The sequence below is a fragment of the Lissotriton vulgaris genome, chromosome 5, assembly GCF_964263255.1.
Source record: "Lissotriton vulgaris chromosome 5, aLisVul1.2, whole genome shotgun sequence".
In the NCBI taxonomy this organism is placed as follows: domain Eukaryota; kingdom Metazoa; phylum Chordata; class Amphibia; order Caudata; family Salamandridae; genus Lissotriton; species Lissotriton vulgaris.
In genome coordinates, this window is record NC_141693.1 from 405,835,660 (window position 1) to 405,850,748 (window position 15,089).

General features: G+C 43.1%; 1 protein-coding gene across 2 annotated transcripts in view; it reads right to left on the reverse strand.

Annotated features, from left to right (window-relative positions):
* Positions 1-15,089, reverse strand: part of ANK3 (ankyrin 3) — a 2,005,091-nt gene that overhangs the window by 1,780,805 nt on the left and 209,197 nt on the right. For both annotated transcript variants that reach the window (XM_086921764.1, XM_086921763.1), the window contains exon 2: positions 3,654-3,722. In XM_086921764.1, coding sequence (XP_086777890.1) covers positions 3,654-3,722 — 69 coding nt within the window. The remainder of the gene's footprint in view (positions 1-3,653; positions 3,723-15,089) is intronic.

Here is a 15,089-nt window from a genome sequence, read left to right on the forward strand (position 1 = left end):
AAGTCATGAAATGTGCAGATTGTGATGATAAAATAATTAGACACCAGAGTCCGAATGAAGCAGGATACAGCATATGCCAAGTATACCAAGAAGAGGTGAGTGCAGAACTAATGTATTAAAACTGGGGATGCATTAGGATCATACTTCCAAGAATTACGAGGAAGCATCAACTCAAATTCAGTGAGGTCAAAAGAATAAATGATGTTTTGTAAAGTCAGTCGCTTGCTTGCATGATGGGAATTTGTGGAATAAATCAATTGTTGAACTGACATCATTCAATCAGGGAAAGGACAAGGGCGCGGACCAGTAGGATTCTTTATCTACAGGGTGTCAAGTTTCTGCTAGCTGAAATAAAAGGCATCAGCAAGTCAGAGACAGGGGTGAGGTTCATATTTGGTACAGGATGGGAAATCTCAGAAGGTTGCCAACTGTGTGGATGAAGGATTGCTAATTAATGTTTTCTTTCAGATTATGTTTTTCCCATGACTGTTTTGTTCATTTACTGTTAAGCAATTTGTTTATACTTATTTCAACCAGATATATAAGTTGCGCGTCTTCAGAATTGGTTAATTTGGCTTATTTTATTTTATTCATTAGATATTTTGTGTCATGCGGAGGCTTCAAAACCATCCCTGTGTTGGTCATGCAGAGCCCAAAGGCTGCTGGTCTTCGCACGAGCCTCACGTCTGTGGGTAAGTTTCTAAGTGGACCGGTGGAAAGGGAGCAAAGTTGTTATGGCTGCTGCCCCTGGTTGCTCCTTGTTGCTCCTCTTTCTCCACTGAATAAAGTACATTCTTTACTCATTTGGCTTCACTGCAAGCAAACCTACTTTGCAGGAGATGAAGCCGAAGGCCTATGTTGTTGTCGATTGCTATGCGAACTGGGCTCTACGCCTGGGATTACAAAGAACTCACTGAATGATCCTGAACAAATCGCTGCACATCACTGAGCCCGAGTAGCTGTGTTTGTTTACATTTTGTGCAGCTGTATAACAAGGTGCATATGTCAGAGAATAAAATCACACAATGGAGCGATATACACATGCAATGGTGATTCCAAACGTAAGATAATAAGCTGTATACAAAATATTACATGCTGAAAAAGTCATTGCTGAGCAAAGTTGAAATGAGTCCCTTGCTCTTTCTTGACTTTAAATGTACGACACTCACTCGCACAGGCCTTTTTTCATGCAGTATTTTAAAATTTGTATTTGTGGATTTTTTTTTTCACCCCAGGGGTAAACGTAATAAGACCTTGACTGGAAGAACTTTAATAGCTTTCAGCAACAATAGGAGTTACTTCCTGGAACATGATACTCATTTTCTGTATGCCAGCAGTAAGTATAAACTCTCCCTCTAGTTGTCAAATCATGGTAAACTTCTTGTCACCTAAAAAAAACCTACTTTTAAAACTCAGCACACTGCATCTAGGGGATACAACTTTTGAACCACAAGCTGAAGAAGAGCTGTCAGCGAAGGCGTGTAACTGAAATCAATAGAAAAGAGGGTATAGGAATGAAGCAAACCCAGATGTTACAAGAGAAAAAGAGAAGCATAAACTTGATTCTATGACGCATTGCACTGCAAGACGCTGGATGACAATTGTTAGAAAATAACAGCTGCCCCATCTCCACTTTGTGGCAGTAGTGCCTTATTGTGGGCGATACAGACAATTGCGGTAAAGATAGGTGTAATAAAGCCAAATGTGTAGGTGTCCCACCGGTGTGATCACCGGCCCTAACCATTGGAGTGCAAAGCAGAATCTGCTAACTGTTCTTTTATGCTGTTGTTACTCAGTATAGTAAATTTGCAACCAATGTATTCAACAGAGGTGTGAGCCAAGTAGTTAGTTATACTACATATTGGATCCCATTTTCACAACACGAAGTATGTGGGAAATGCCTGGGCACTAACTCTGTCAATCTGCTTTAACCCCTTCGACGCTGATGACGAGCTGGGCTCGTCATGGCGTAGCCTCCTCGCACGCTGATGACGAGCCCAGCTCGTCACGTAAAGTGCGTTTTTTTTAAACCCAGCGTGCGAGCGGAATTCCGCTAGCGCGCATGCGGTTAACAGATCAAAGTTTTCCGTGTTCCTTACTAGAACTACATCCAGCACCTGAGTGAGGTCCTCCGTCGATGTATTCACCATGAAATGGGGAAATAATGCTGGAGGCAAATGTAAGAAGGGCACAAAGAAGTAGTGAGCAGTAGTAGTAAACATTCTACAACACCAGATTTCAGTCTAAATTAATATTTTATTGATATGCAACAACATTCCAGTTGAGGGCTAGGCAGGTTATCATCCCTGTCGTAGTAATGAGGCTATGGTGGATGCTGATGATGATGGTCTTACGTTGGGGGTTTATGACAACACTCTCTATGCTTGGATTTTATAATACCCATCAGCAGCATTTGACCATGTCAGCTATGGCCGCCTTCTTCACAGATTGAAGATCAGCCCGGGAAGGTTGCCTGGAGCTAACTCTGCCCGTTTTTAACAAGAGCGAAAGAGAGAGTGAAAGAGTGTGTGAGTGAGTGTGTGTGTTTTCACAAGGCTCTGCATTCTCCAGATACTTACTTAATGTCTTTGTGACAGCTGGCAGGCCTCATCCGCTCCTATGGCTTGCAATTTTGAACCTATGCTAGCGACATTCAGCTGCTATGTCGGCTGAGTGGATGTCATTTCAGTTATTCTGGATTTAGTTTGTGGATGTTGGAAATCAAAGACTGCTTGAGTAAACAATTACTAAGATTTAATACAGAGCAGACTGAAAATCTGGTGACTCACAGCAGCGCGGACCTTTGGAATCCTTTCCTTTAGCCTATTGAGAAGCGATCTGTTGCTTTTCCACCTAACGTTGTTAAAAATCCAGTTGTAAAAATACATTTTAACCTTCAGATGGAAGCTCGTTTATCAGTTGTCATTCTTGTATACTCCTTTCAAGTGGGGGAGTTTGGAAACATGAGATATCCTGCAGTAGCTGCCGTGACTGGAGCCAAACCTGATTCCTGTAATGGTCACTGTTTAGGAATTGATAAATCTCTTCTCCGCCGCCCTCAATTCTTCACAGAGACCCAGGATGACATTATTTGCCCCCAAGTTCTGTTAAACCTCACTTAAACAAATCCTCTGGCTCCCATTACATGCCAGACTGTTCTATAGGGCCATTTACTTAGTAAATTGGTCAATTCATGGGTGGTTCCAAAGCTTCTCTTCAATCCTGGCTCCACAGACAAGCGCTAAATCAGTCCCTTTGACACCTTTAACTGTGTCACAGTCAAATTCAGTCTAATTAAAGCAGGAGTGGCTCTATTCATGCCCACACTTTGGGATGTGCTCCCCCTCGACATGATCAAAATGTCTTCTTGTTCCATTTAGTACAAACTATCCTCTTAGACAAACAAGCCTCATAGCAATTGGAAACACAAAACGCTTGCTTCTGCCCCGGTTATGACTATGTTTGTAATCGCCTCCCTTCTTTGTTCCACAAGACCCTATAGATGAATTTGAGATTTACCAGTGTCTTATAGCATCACGTCCCGCTAGATTTAGCTGGGCACATTTTCGGCCTCCAATACTATGTTATATTGCATAACATTGTGAACGGAAGCACAGTGCATTACTGTTACTGTATGGCATACTATTATTCACCTTGACATCCCCTGAAGAAGATCTTTGAAAACTCCTCCTGCCGACTGGTGAGCTTGGGTCCATATCGAGCTGCAAGACAAAATTGAAAAAAGACGGAATATAAGGTGATGGGAATAACTTAGACTCAAATGTTATGAAGAATAAAAGTAATATAGAATAGGCTATCAACGCTGCCCAAAAAACACTGAACGCCACCTTCTGAATCTAGAAACTTGCTCACGATTTAGTAAAATAAAAAGCACAAATTGTTCATTAGCATTAAAATGCACAGTTTTAGATATTAGCAAGGGTTATAGAAGGAAGAGAACTGATGCAAAACGACTAACTGATTAAACAACATATATATATATATATATATATATATATATATATATATATATATATATATATATATATATATATATATATATATATATATATATATATATATATATATGCTAGCTGTCACAACACAAAATATTAGAAACATTTTTGAATGTATATATAGCGTTCCGGTTAAAATGAAGTATTTCAGACAAATTACACATGTATATACGCTGGAAGGTAATATCAAGACAAGATATTTTAAGTTGAATACTCTAATAGAAGATCTGAAGGAATGAACGAGACAACCTTGCCTTTCTCCCCCTCGTAACACCCTGGTGGGCCCTCGTAACACCCTGGTGGGCCCTACTACTATACTAAGTGGTAAGCCTACTTTTATTATATTATTGTGGTCATATTTTCAGAGATGCAATGTTGAATACTCATACACGCTGTGCAGTGCTCACCATTTCAGGTGGTCAAGCACATCTGCCATCCACCGCGATTGAGCAACTTATGAATAGACCTTTTGTCAGCCTACCAGTCCGTCTCTCATACGGGGGTAAGATAACCAGTAACTCGATAGCTGACCGTTTATTACTGCATCATAATCATTCTTCAGCCTATTAACTAATACCGCCTTTGTATTCTCTCACATGTGCAGCACCCGACTGGGTCCCTGTGTGGGTATCCCCTTTTCCTTTCTCTCTCTTTACCAGTGTCTCACTTATCTCACTGTTTCATGAGGCTGAGCAATCGCCATCAGGTACTCTCAATTCCACCATATTCCTTCAAAAGGATTTTAGCTGACATAGCATTCTAAGCGTATGCAGTCTTTTTCTTTTTTTGATCATTAGATTTTCCCCATATCCCTTGGTCCTGAGGAGACCCTGTATCGTAGAAGGGTCGAAGCGTTGTCAACTGTATTTTAAAGCGAACCAGTTCAACAGTTCTGACTTTTGTTTACAGCAGCTGGAATTCTTACCAAGTCACTTTTGATCATCTTTAAAAATTGTGGAAACCAAGTTGTACACATTACATGTTTTTTCACGTTCTGTTTTCTGGTTCCATTTCACTTGGGTACACAAAAGCACCATTGTTTTTTTGGGTCTGTGTATATATAAGTTTGAATTCGCAATTCTGATAAAAACAATTAATGTTAATACAAAGCCTGCAAGGCCCTCTTTCTTTCTGACATCACCATAACCCGTTTTGTGATTGCGATTGTGCATATTATTATCATTATAGACTAGCTTAACGTTCCGCTGGAACCGTTGTTTCTGTTACATATGGCTTACCCTGGTTCCTAGTGAGTAGGGGCCCCCTTGTTCTTGTTCTCGGCGTCATTAGGGAGGCTCCTGCTGCTTGTTGGTTGCCACTGCAGTCACAAGGGAGGTGTGGCCATCACGCTCTTAGTACGGCCTCTTCACCCATGGTGCGGGAGGTACAAGGGGCATCTTGTCACTTTGTGGGCCAACAGCCTTGCCTTACTCCCCCTCGTAACACCCTGGTGGGCCCTCTAGTCCTAGTGTGCACCTGTTGCTAGTTGGTTGCCTATGGCGTCACGGGGAGGCGTGGCCAGCGCGCTCTTCGTGCAGCCTCTTCCCTCACAGTGCAGGAGCCACATTGGCTGCGCCGGGGCGAAGCCCATGCCAAAGGCAGGCCCATGTGTGCATCATAGCCCGGAAGAGGCTGTGCTGGGCCACCCTCTAAGGACTACTCTCACTCACTAAGGTACTGTGCGCACTAGGACATTAAGCGCTGAACGGTTGGAAGGATAATGGAGCCACACAATGGGAGAGGATTTTCTTTCTTTCTTCCGTTTAACACTGTATTCTGTCTTCAAAACACCATGGGAGGCATGGGGAAAAGGAAAGCAGTGGAGGGGGGACATAGGTGTCCCACAAGGTAACCAAAACAACAAAGAAAACCCAGAGGCATGCTGGGAGAACTGAGCACTTGACCGTATCGACAATTTGCTGGTCGAATGTGAAGAACTTTTAGATTCACCAACCCCTGTCTCTGATTTTAATCCAAAGGACCCAATAGCCTGTGGGAGACCCGCAGTAAATGCTGCTGATGTTCAGGAAAGCGAACACACACAACCAGATCCCCGAGCAGCCAGCCCCGGTCACCCCCAGCCCAATGCCCCCCAGATGATCCAGAGGAGCAAGTGGGAAGGGGGAGCCAATCCATTGTGTTTTTTGAGCCAACCTCCCAAGACACAGAGGCCCTCAAAATGATTTCGATTTATGCTTAGCAATTGAAGCTCTTAAGTCTACATTAGGAGTGTTCACTGGGCAGGTGAACCAGCCGCTAGAGAGAGATGAGAGGGGACTAGCGATTCAGTAATACCACCAGCCATTGGGTCTAGGATCTCTATGGGAAATCGAAAGTCCTCCCCCTCTAAAGGTCCCCATAGTACCTCACATGGAGCGGGGAGCAGAGCAGATGCTTGCAGTCCGACTAAAGCAGAGTTACATTGGGCCCCAAAAGCCAATCCAGCCTCACAACTGTATCTCAGGAGTTACCCTGATCTCCCTGTCCTCCCTGGAGAAGCCTTGGGCAGGGAGCCGCCAGCAAAACATCCCGAATTCAGCGTCTAGTGCCTAGGCCAAAATCACAAATCCCGTCCCTGTACACCATATTTATGTTTAATGTACAGCAACCTGGTGCGAGGTGAGGATGAGGAATTCCTTAAAAATGAAACAACTCATTGGATTCGACGTGTAAGAGGATGTAGGTCTGTGATTAGGGTCGGCACATTGAGAACTAAAAGACGTGCCCTACCCAATAACCCCACAGACTCAATTGAACTAACCCTGGTGGAAGGGAGGATAGCTCCCTATTTAATAGCTTTAGACGCTAGAACCTTTACCTCTGCAACATCTAACATCTAATTCAAATACCAGATGACCGATAACCCACGCCTGCTCGTTCCTAATCCTCTTTCCACCCAGCCAGGCCATCTATCCTCCCCAGGGGAAATTGACTGACTACAGCCCAAAAATGTTCCTGTAGACATAGGGGAATATGCTCTCAAGCACTCTTTAAATTTAGGACCTCCACTGTTAAGTGGGCTATTAGCACTGGAAACCACTAAGGACGGCAAAAGGTGAGGCGATCCAACCAAAGGGCTGCAATCAGGAGTAGAGGTCCACCTTAGAACATTATCCACTACTCTTCCCAACCTAATACCCTTCCAGAGAGACATGCAGGTAGAATATCCTCCCCCTACTTTTCCACCATTAGTAAGCCTCCCTATTTTAAGACGGTTTCCTGGAATGTGGCTGGGGTCAGAAGGAAAATGTGCCTCCCCATTGGGTAGATTTTATCAAATCATTCGATATTTGCATCTTCCAAGAAACCTAGAGTTTAACACCAACATACATGCCAGGTTATGTAACATTCCAGTGACCGGCAATTGCTTCCAAATAGGGGCACCCATCAGCCGGATTACTGACATCGGTTAGCATTGTGCTCTGTTGTGGAATCTTAGAGCTACTGGCAAACAGCCCAGGCATCCTAGCAGTCCAACTAATGGGCTTCACTCTTGACATCTATAATGTCTATGCAAGAGGCAGTAGAGGGGAGGGGGAGATCAGCGACCCTACAATCTCTTGAAGAGCTACTTGACAATAGGGGGATTTTAAATCCACTGATTGTGGCGGGAGATTTTATTATGACTTTCGATCCCCCAGACATGGAAGACATCTGCAAAGTCAAAGAAGATGAACTCTGGTCCGTTCCTCCTCTCGATTTACCCCCTATTAAGAAGTGGTCTCAATCAGCTATACAATTAAATGCTCTGGCCTTAGTGCATAGGCTGAGAGCCACCAATAGGAGGTCGAAATCGGACAAAGGAGGAGAAAACACCTTTATTGATCTAATCGGTGTGAGCCGCATTTACTATATTTGATTGGACCTAAGGCTGTGGTCGTTTCTAATAGACATGCCTGTGGGTAAAAGAAAAGATGGCGACTAAAACCTTCCATGCTTGAGCCTGGTACCCCTCTTGGGTAACCCACTTAGCGCCTCCAAGGAAAACTTTATAACCAAAGAGCTGCATCCTACTAACAACAGGCGTCACCTCAAGTGGCACAGGATCTGTAGGGACAAAAGGAAATTCAAGATCATCAAGCAGGACCTAATATCCCACTTGGCAGAGCCTGAAGCCCAGCTAGAGGACTTGGGAGGGAGGGAGCGAGAGGGTCAATTAGTGATTTAAACGCCAAGTATTTTGAACAGTTGGGCTCTACACTTTGTTGTACACTCGCCCCGCCCAAAGAGAAGACTGGAGAACACACAGCAGCAATGTTGGTACTCATGTGAGTTCAGACTCTTAAGGTGCAGACTTGCTATGGCAGTTAAAACAAAGTACACAGATGCTGAGCAAGTGCTAAAAAAGTCATACAAAACAGCTTTAAATAGAGATAAGAGTGAGTGGGTTGAGGCCAAGTGGAGAAAAATCGGGGAAGCATGCTCCCTTAAAGATTAAAAAAAAATTGGACCCTAGTTGCAAGGGGAGACCTGGACTGCCAAACACCGCCAGCTAACAACATCTCAGTCAGTGCCGGGCAGGAACATTTAAATTCCCGAATCACCAGATCTAACCATTCTGCTGTGCAATTATCACCCCCTGACCTATCCCTAGTTAAAACTGCGGACCTCTTTACCAACAGCGAAATCTTGACCTCAATAGTCAATTATTCCTTCAAAAGCTCCAAGCCCATATGGAATTCCAGGGGATCTATTCCGACACAAGAAAGACAATTGGTCCAAATATATATTGCCACTTTCTAACGCCATTGCAGGGGGAACCCCACTCCCCGATTCATGGGTGGGAGAGGAAGTAATACCCATCTTTAAGAAAGGAAAGAGGGGACCTCCCAAGCAACTATAGGACCATAAGCCTGATTGATTGCATGCAGAAGGTATTTTGTCGCACTCTTCTGGCGAGGCTCCAGGAATGGACATCTGATAACAACATATTGTCCCCCTATCAAGTAAGGTTTCAGCAGAAGACAGGAACAATAGATCAGGACTTCCAGTTCCTCCTTCTATACTGGAAGGTAGTGACCATTGGCAAGGGGAGCCTCATTGTCCTGAAGACAGCATTCGATCTTGTCCCTCGAAATATCCTTTGGCAAGTACTAAAAGACATTGGGATGCCAATGGAAATTCTATCACTAATCATCTGACTTCGGCCATTAAAATCAATAGGGGGGTTCGCCAAGTGTGTGTTTTGGATTCCATCAGATTCAGCAATGTTAGGGCAGGAGAAAATTGTAACCCTTCTATTTGCAGATTACACCCTTTTAGTATCAAAACCACCTGGGAGCCTCCAGACGCTCTTAAATCAATTCAAAGCTTTCTGCGACATGAGAGGCCTAGAGATTATTACAACAAAAACGAAGTATAGGATGCTAAATCCCCACAAATCATACAAAGGGCGGACAACACTAGGCGATTTCCAGCAGGAGAGGGTGGGTAGTTTCGAATACCTGGGTATCAAGCTATCTGAAGACATGTCCTGGAAGCCACACCTAAAGAAAATCTAAAGTAAAAACTACAAATAGTTGGGGCCCTAAAGAAAGAACACTCTTGTTCATATACTAAACCTGTTGCACCTGCCCTTGAGATTTAAAATTCCAAGGTGGTGAGCTGTGCCCCAAATAAGGCCGGATTGTGGGGCTTCGAAAGACTGGATCATTTACCCACGTCAGAGAACAAGTTCTTAGAGTGTCTCCCTCCAAGCACACCACTTTATCCCCTTGAGCTCGCCACAGGCAGCAGATTCATTGCTGATTTTGCAAAACTACGCCCATTGCTCTTTAGGCAGAGGATAAGAACGGCTCCTGAATTGTGTTCCTATGCCGTTGCACGAGGAAACTAGCTCCCTGGATGTATTTAACAAGATCGGCTGATTAAAAGACACCAACCGCTTACTTGACAATATTGGGTCAGGGGCCAGTCGAACATTGCTAACCCCCCCTTTCTCCCAAGTCCTGCATAGTAAAAAACAAGTGAAAGCCCTGCACTGGGACTGGGTAGCTCAGAAAGAAATCAAGAACATCAGGATGGGCAGGCTAACAGCAGAATTTGTTGATTTTAAAATTACTAGATCCCTGGGAGGCTACCTTGATCTAATCCAGTCACCAACTGAACGAAACTATATATCCAGTTCAGATTTGACACACTCCCCTTGAACTCCTTCACAAGCTCTTGGTCTAGCAACCAAACACACTAAAAGTGTTTCCCTATTTGCCCTGATCCCAATATATCAATTGCCTGTTAAGCGTACGCTTGCCCATGAGGCAGGTGGCTTATGCCAAATGTAAGCAGCTGGGAACTAGTGAGCACAGTGCAGCTTTGCGTATTCTTAAATCTGATGATAGACCATTGTTCGCCTGCTCACTCGCAAAATACTTGGGCCGCATGTGGGGTATTAGGAGGAATGCACAAAGACTTCATAATCTACCTCAGTAACCTGTTTTGAAAGTATGATTCTTACTAAACCTATCCTGACCCAAGTTAGGGACTTAGTGCTTGCATATAGGAAGATTCTGGAGGACACCCACCTGGCACCTCTGGACATCCCACCCTGGATCTGAGACCGCCTGTCTCTTGCAAAATGTATCTACCTGTTTTATCCTAACTGTTTCCGTCTTTGTTATCCCAAATGTATCCACTCCTCCCAAGTCCCTTGTATACTACTTGTCATTACCGTAAAGTGCTCTGATACCCTTACGGGTCCGGTTCACGCTCTATAAAACACTAAATAAATAAAATAAATACATTAGGTAGCATAGTAGACCTTACTGACTAGGTTGTTGAGACATTGGTGTTGTTTGCTGTCATTTCTCCTAATGCACATCCGGAAGGCTATTTTAAACAGTTCTTAATTTTTGATATTTTTTAACCCAACGTTTCACAAGGGCTACGTGAATTAAATCATTATTTGAAATTTTTTACGCAATAATGTAAATAGTGTATTTAAAGTATATTGCACTTTTATGGTCAGACGACGGAAGTAAAATATGATGATACACCAGGATACAACAGAAGACAGCATAACACCAAACTGTTTTTAAGGTAAGACAGAATACCACAGAAATGTATTTAAGGTAAGACAGGATAACACAGAAATGTATTTAAGGTAAGACAGGATAACACAGAAATGTATTTAAGGTAAGAAGTTGCAAGTACAAAACAGAATTTAAAAAAATGAAAGATTCCATTGCATGTGCTTTACGGTACCATGGGTTATTTTTTCGACAGCCTATCCTATTAACCCTAGCCTCAAGACGACTGTTTTGACCACTGGAAAAAACATGTAGGAAGTCCAATAAAAATCACTATATTTTGAATTTTAGATTTGTTTTTTAGACTCGACTAGTGGCTAATCTTTATTTGCACAAAGGTCAGTTGAACACGTATACTGTGTTTCTTATAAATAATAGGTAACACCCCTGATTGGGGCTCAGTCTATTGCACCCCATTAAGTAGCTTTAGCACATGCCAGTGTGGACAAAAGCAGCATCGAATCAAAATGAGGAATAAAATAATGAATAGAAAAAGTGAGTATGAAAACCAAAGTCATATTTGTTTAACCTCACTACAAGGCTAAATATTAGGTCAAATTGTGTAAATTACTCAAACACTGAAGAAATCTTTAGATACAAACTAATGTATCCCAATAGCTTTTGTATAACCAAAGATAAATTAAGAAGTTAACTGTTAGGGTATGGCAGTGATGGCAGCATGAGAGAAAGCATGCCTGATCCTGGTTTGCAAAAGGAAAATCTATGGATTCCATCCACACCGTGATCCTACACCTGCCTCAGAGGATGGTACTGTGGAGGCTCTGACAGGGAGACGCTATCTCTGGCCTTTGTGAGCCTGGTGAAGCTGAAGAAGATGAAATGCGAGACTGAGTGCACGATGGGCCAGTGGAAGCTCAGCATTTTATTTTGCTTTTTACAACCAGATTTTATTAGGTTTTCAAGACATCATCGACATATATAAAACGTATTCACGTCATACATTGAACATATTGCTAATCACATTTGTTCTCTGGTGTGCTTTGAGTAACGTCCCTTGTAACAAAACTGCCACCCCCCCTTGAGTTGCACTTGAGTTGGTGTAATGGGGTCGCTGGGTGTTGCTAGGTCCCTATTGGAAGAGCAGCAACTTAAAATGGTGGGCAGAAGGACCATAATTGGGGCCACTGTGTGCGCCCTAGACTTGCCGGAATCTCAGTGACAGTGTCCCCTCTATTCTTGAGATGGCAAGAGTGCCGTGACAAGCAGGGAACACTTGAAGACATCTGGAGAAGGCCCCTTGCTCTGGTCAGGAGCAGCAGACTGGGGGAAGCCGGGTGCCAGATAATGTTGAGACCGGTGTGCAAGGTCGGAGGCGTTCTCAATTTAAAATCTGGCCCAGTGTTTATTTAAGGCACTGGACACGAAAAACAGTGCTTTTTAACCTACAGTGTAGTGCCTGTGGAGACATCCATGCATACGGAGGGAGGCATCGTATACAATGTGAAGAAAATGCAAAACATTTAGGCCAATGTTGACTGGCCATTGACCACTCCGGAGACAGGCTGTGTATTATGGCAAACAGGTTTATTAAGGTCTTTGCACTGATCTGATTTGTCACTGTAGCATTACTTAAGAGTACCAGTTCATAATTCTCATACTCGGAGCTTGGAGTTCCTCTGGATTAACTTTTAATCTGTGCTTGTTTGGCATTCCTCACCCCATCAGCACACAGGTTTTAGGCTCCTCTTTCCTGACTTCTCACAGGAATTCTCTTATTTCTGGCTGGATCTGGCAACTTCCATCTGGAAATAAGAAGGACCTATGGAATGGAACGATGTTGCAGTGCAGCCAGTTTCCCATCCCCATCTTCTTGGGAAGATTTCCGAAATTTGTAACAGGTATTACAAGCTTGGGCGGAGTGACACGTAGAAGCTCAGAAGAGCCAAGCAGCCATGACCCAATTAACAGATATTGCCCCATCCCAGATGCATTACACATTTTACAATGTATCTTCAATGGTACTGCATAAGTACATTTGTGGGAGGATTCCAGTGATTTTTTTACAGTTTTTGAGCAAGTGGCCCAAAAGGCAGCTTGGCCTGTGGAGAGATGGAGTCCTAATATTGCTCTGTTTATGACTGGCGAGTTGCAGGCAGCCTATAACTTGGCTGGTCCCAATGGAACCACTCTACATGATGAGATCAAGAAGACCATTCTAAAGCATGTAGGGTTTGATGAAAAGACCTACGGACATTTTTTCTGCAGCTTTGACTTGAAGGAGGATGAAAAACCTCAGCAACTGTAGTACAGTGTGAAAGATATGGCAGGGCTCCTACTCCTCCTGGCTCTCACCCTACTCCTCCTGGCTCTCACCCCCAGGCACGTTTTAGTGCTATGTACATGTAAAGAAGAAGGACCTATTGTAAGGAAGGATGTTGCTGCATAGCCTCTGTCAATCCCTACTGACAGAAACCTAAATTCTATAGTCCAGACATCACGCCCTCCCTTTCTCTGTCCCTCCCCTTCCATTCTTATTGGTGGAGGAACTGTCAAGCAAATACCTTGCCCCCACCCCTTTCCCCTTGGAATATTGGTACTTCTCCCGTGAGGCTCGCCACCCTATAAAACTTTAGTCCCTGTCCCCTATTCTCACCAACAGTCCATGACTCTCTCAGCATTACCACTATTTAATGCAGCAGAGACTATTCCTGTGTAGTGCCAGAGGCACTCCTATGTTTTGAAACCACGTGATGACCTTTGACTACCCTTATTTTAATGGACTTTTTGTGTTTTACTTTAACCTAGCCTGAATGTACGTCCTGCAAATGCCTTTTTCCCTGAATATTTCTTTTGTGTAATCTCTTTGCAGTTTTAAAGTGCGAGCTTTCACAGAGCAGCCAGCCTTGCCAGGAAAATAACGTGTGGAATGTGCATTTGAAAGCATGACAGAAAGAGAGAGAGATGTGGAATGTACATTTTGGTCTTGGAAGTGCAATGTTATGAGCAGTGGTGCTCAAATGTGCATTATGTTGTACATTGAGAGATGAAGAATATGATGCTATAGACAATGGTGCACAAATGTGCATTGAATTGTACATTGGGAAGCATTATAAAGTTACTTACTACTGGCTTTGACATGCCCTCATGTCATCTTGAATTCTGACTCTGTCTTGCTTGAGCTTTTTGCGCACACAGGCAGGCCCCCAGATTACTCAAGTTGTTTAGGTTATTCACGTTCAAGGTTGCTCTGTTATTGTTGAATGTACTGCCGGAGACTTTCGTAAGCTTTGTTAAGATAAAGGCTGGGACACATGAAAATGCAGAAGGAACGTTAGAACTCCTTTGCCTTGGAATGCGTGCATGGAAAGTGGCCCTGAACAATGGACGAATCGTCAGTGCAGGCATCTGGTTTCTGAGTCTCTTGATCCCGGCTGTGAATCCACGGGTCTGGAAGGGACTAGGATGAAGTTTGTGCCAGGTGAAGTGTTTGATTTTTGATTGTTGACATTGTAATGTGTGGTTGTTTGTGTGCATATTCAGTTTCCAGTGGCTATAGCAGTCATGGTGATGCGTGACTGTCTGTGTGCACCTTCAGTTTACAGTGCCTATGAACATTTGAGGTGTTTTCTTTGAGTATTGACTTTGTGAGAGTCTATGTGCACATCCAAGTTAATCATCTAATGTATTTAGTTTATATATCTTTCATACTGCTTGCAGGACGTCCAGTATAACTTGCTTGTGTTTTATTTCTGCTCGTATTTTATTATCTGCTTGTGTTTTATTTCATATTATCCATGTATTCAACAGTTGCATTTGTTATTATACATATATATACATATATATATACACATATATATATATATATATATATATATATATATATACATACATATATACATATATATATACATATATATATATATATATATATATCCTACTGGCGGTCGCCAGTAGGTAGTTATAATTAGGACCTAGTTTCCATAGGAAATCCACAACATTCTATTTGGAATAACTTTGGCACCGGTGGACGAATCTTCGCAAAAGTCTCCAAGAAGATGGGGCGCTCCGCTCCGCTGCAATCCTGAAA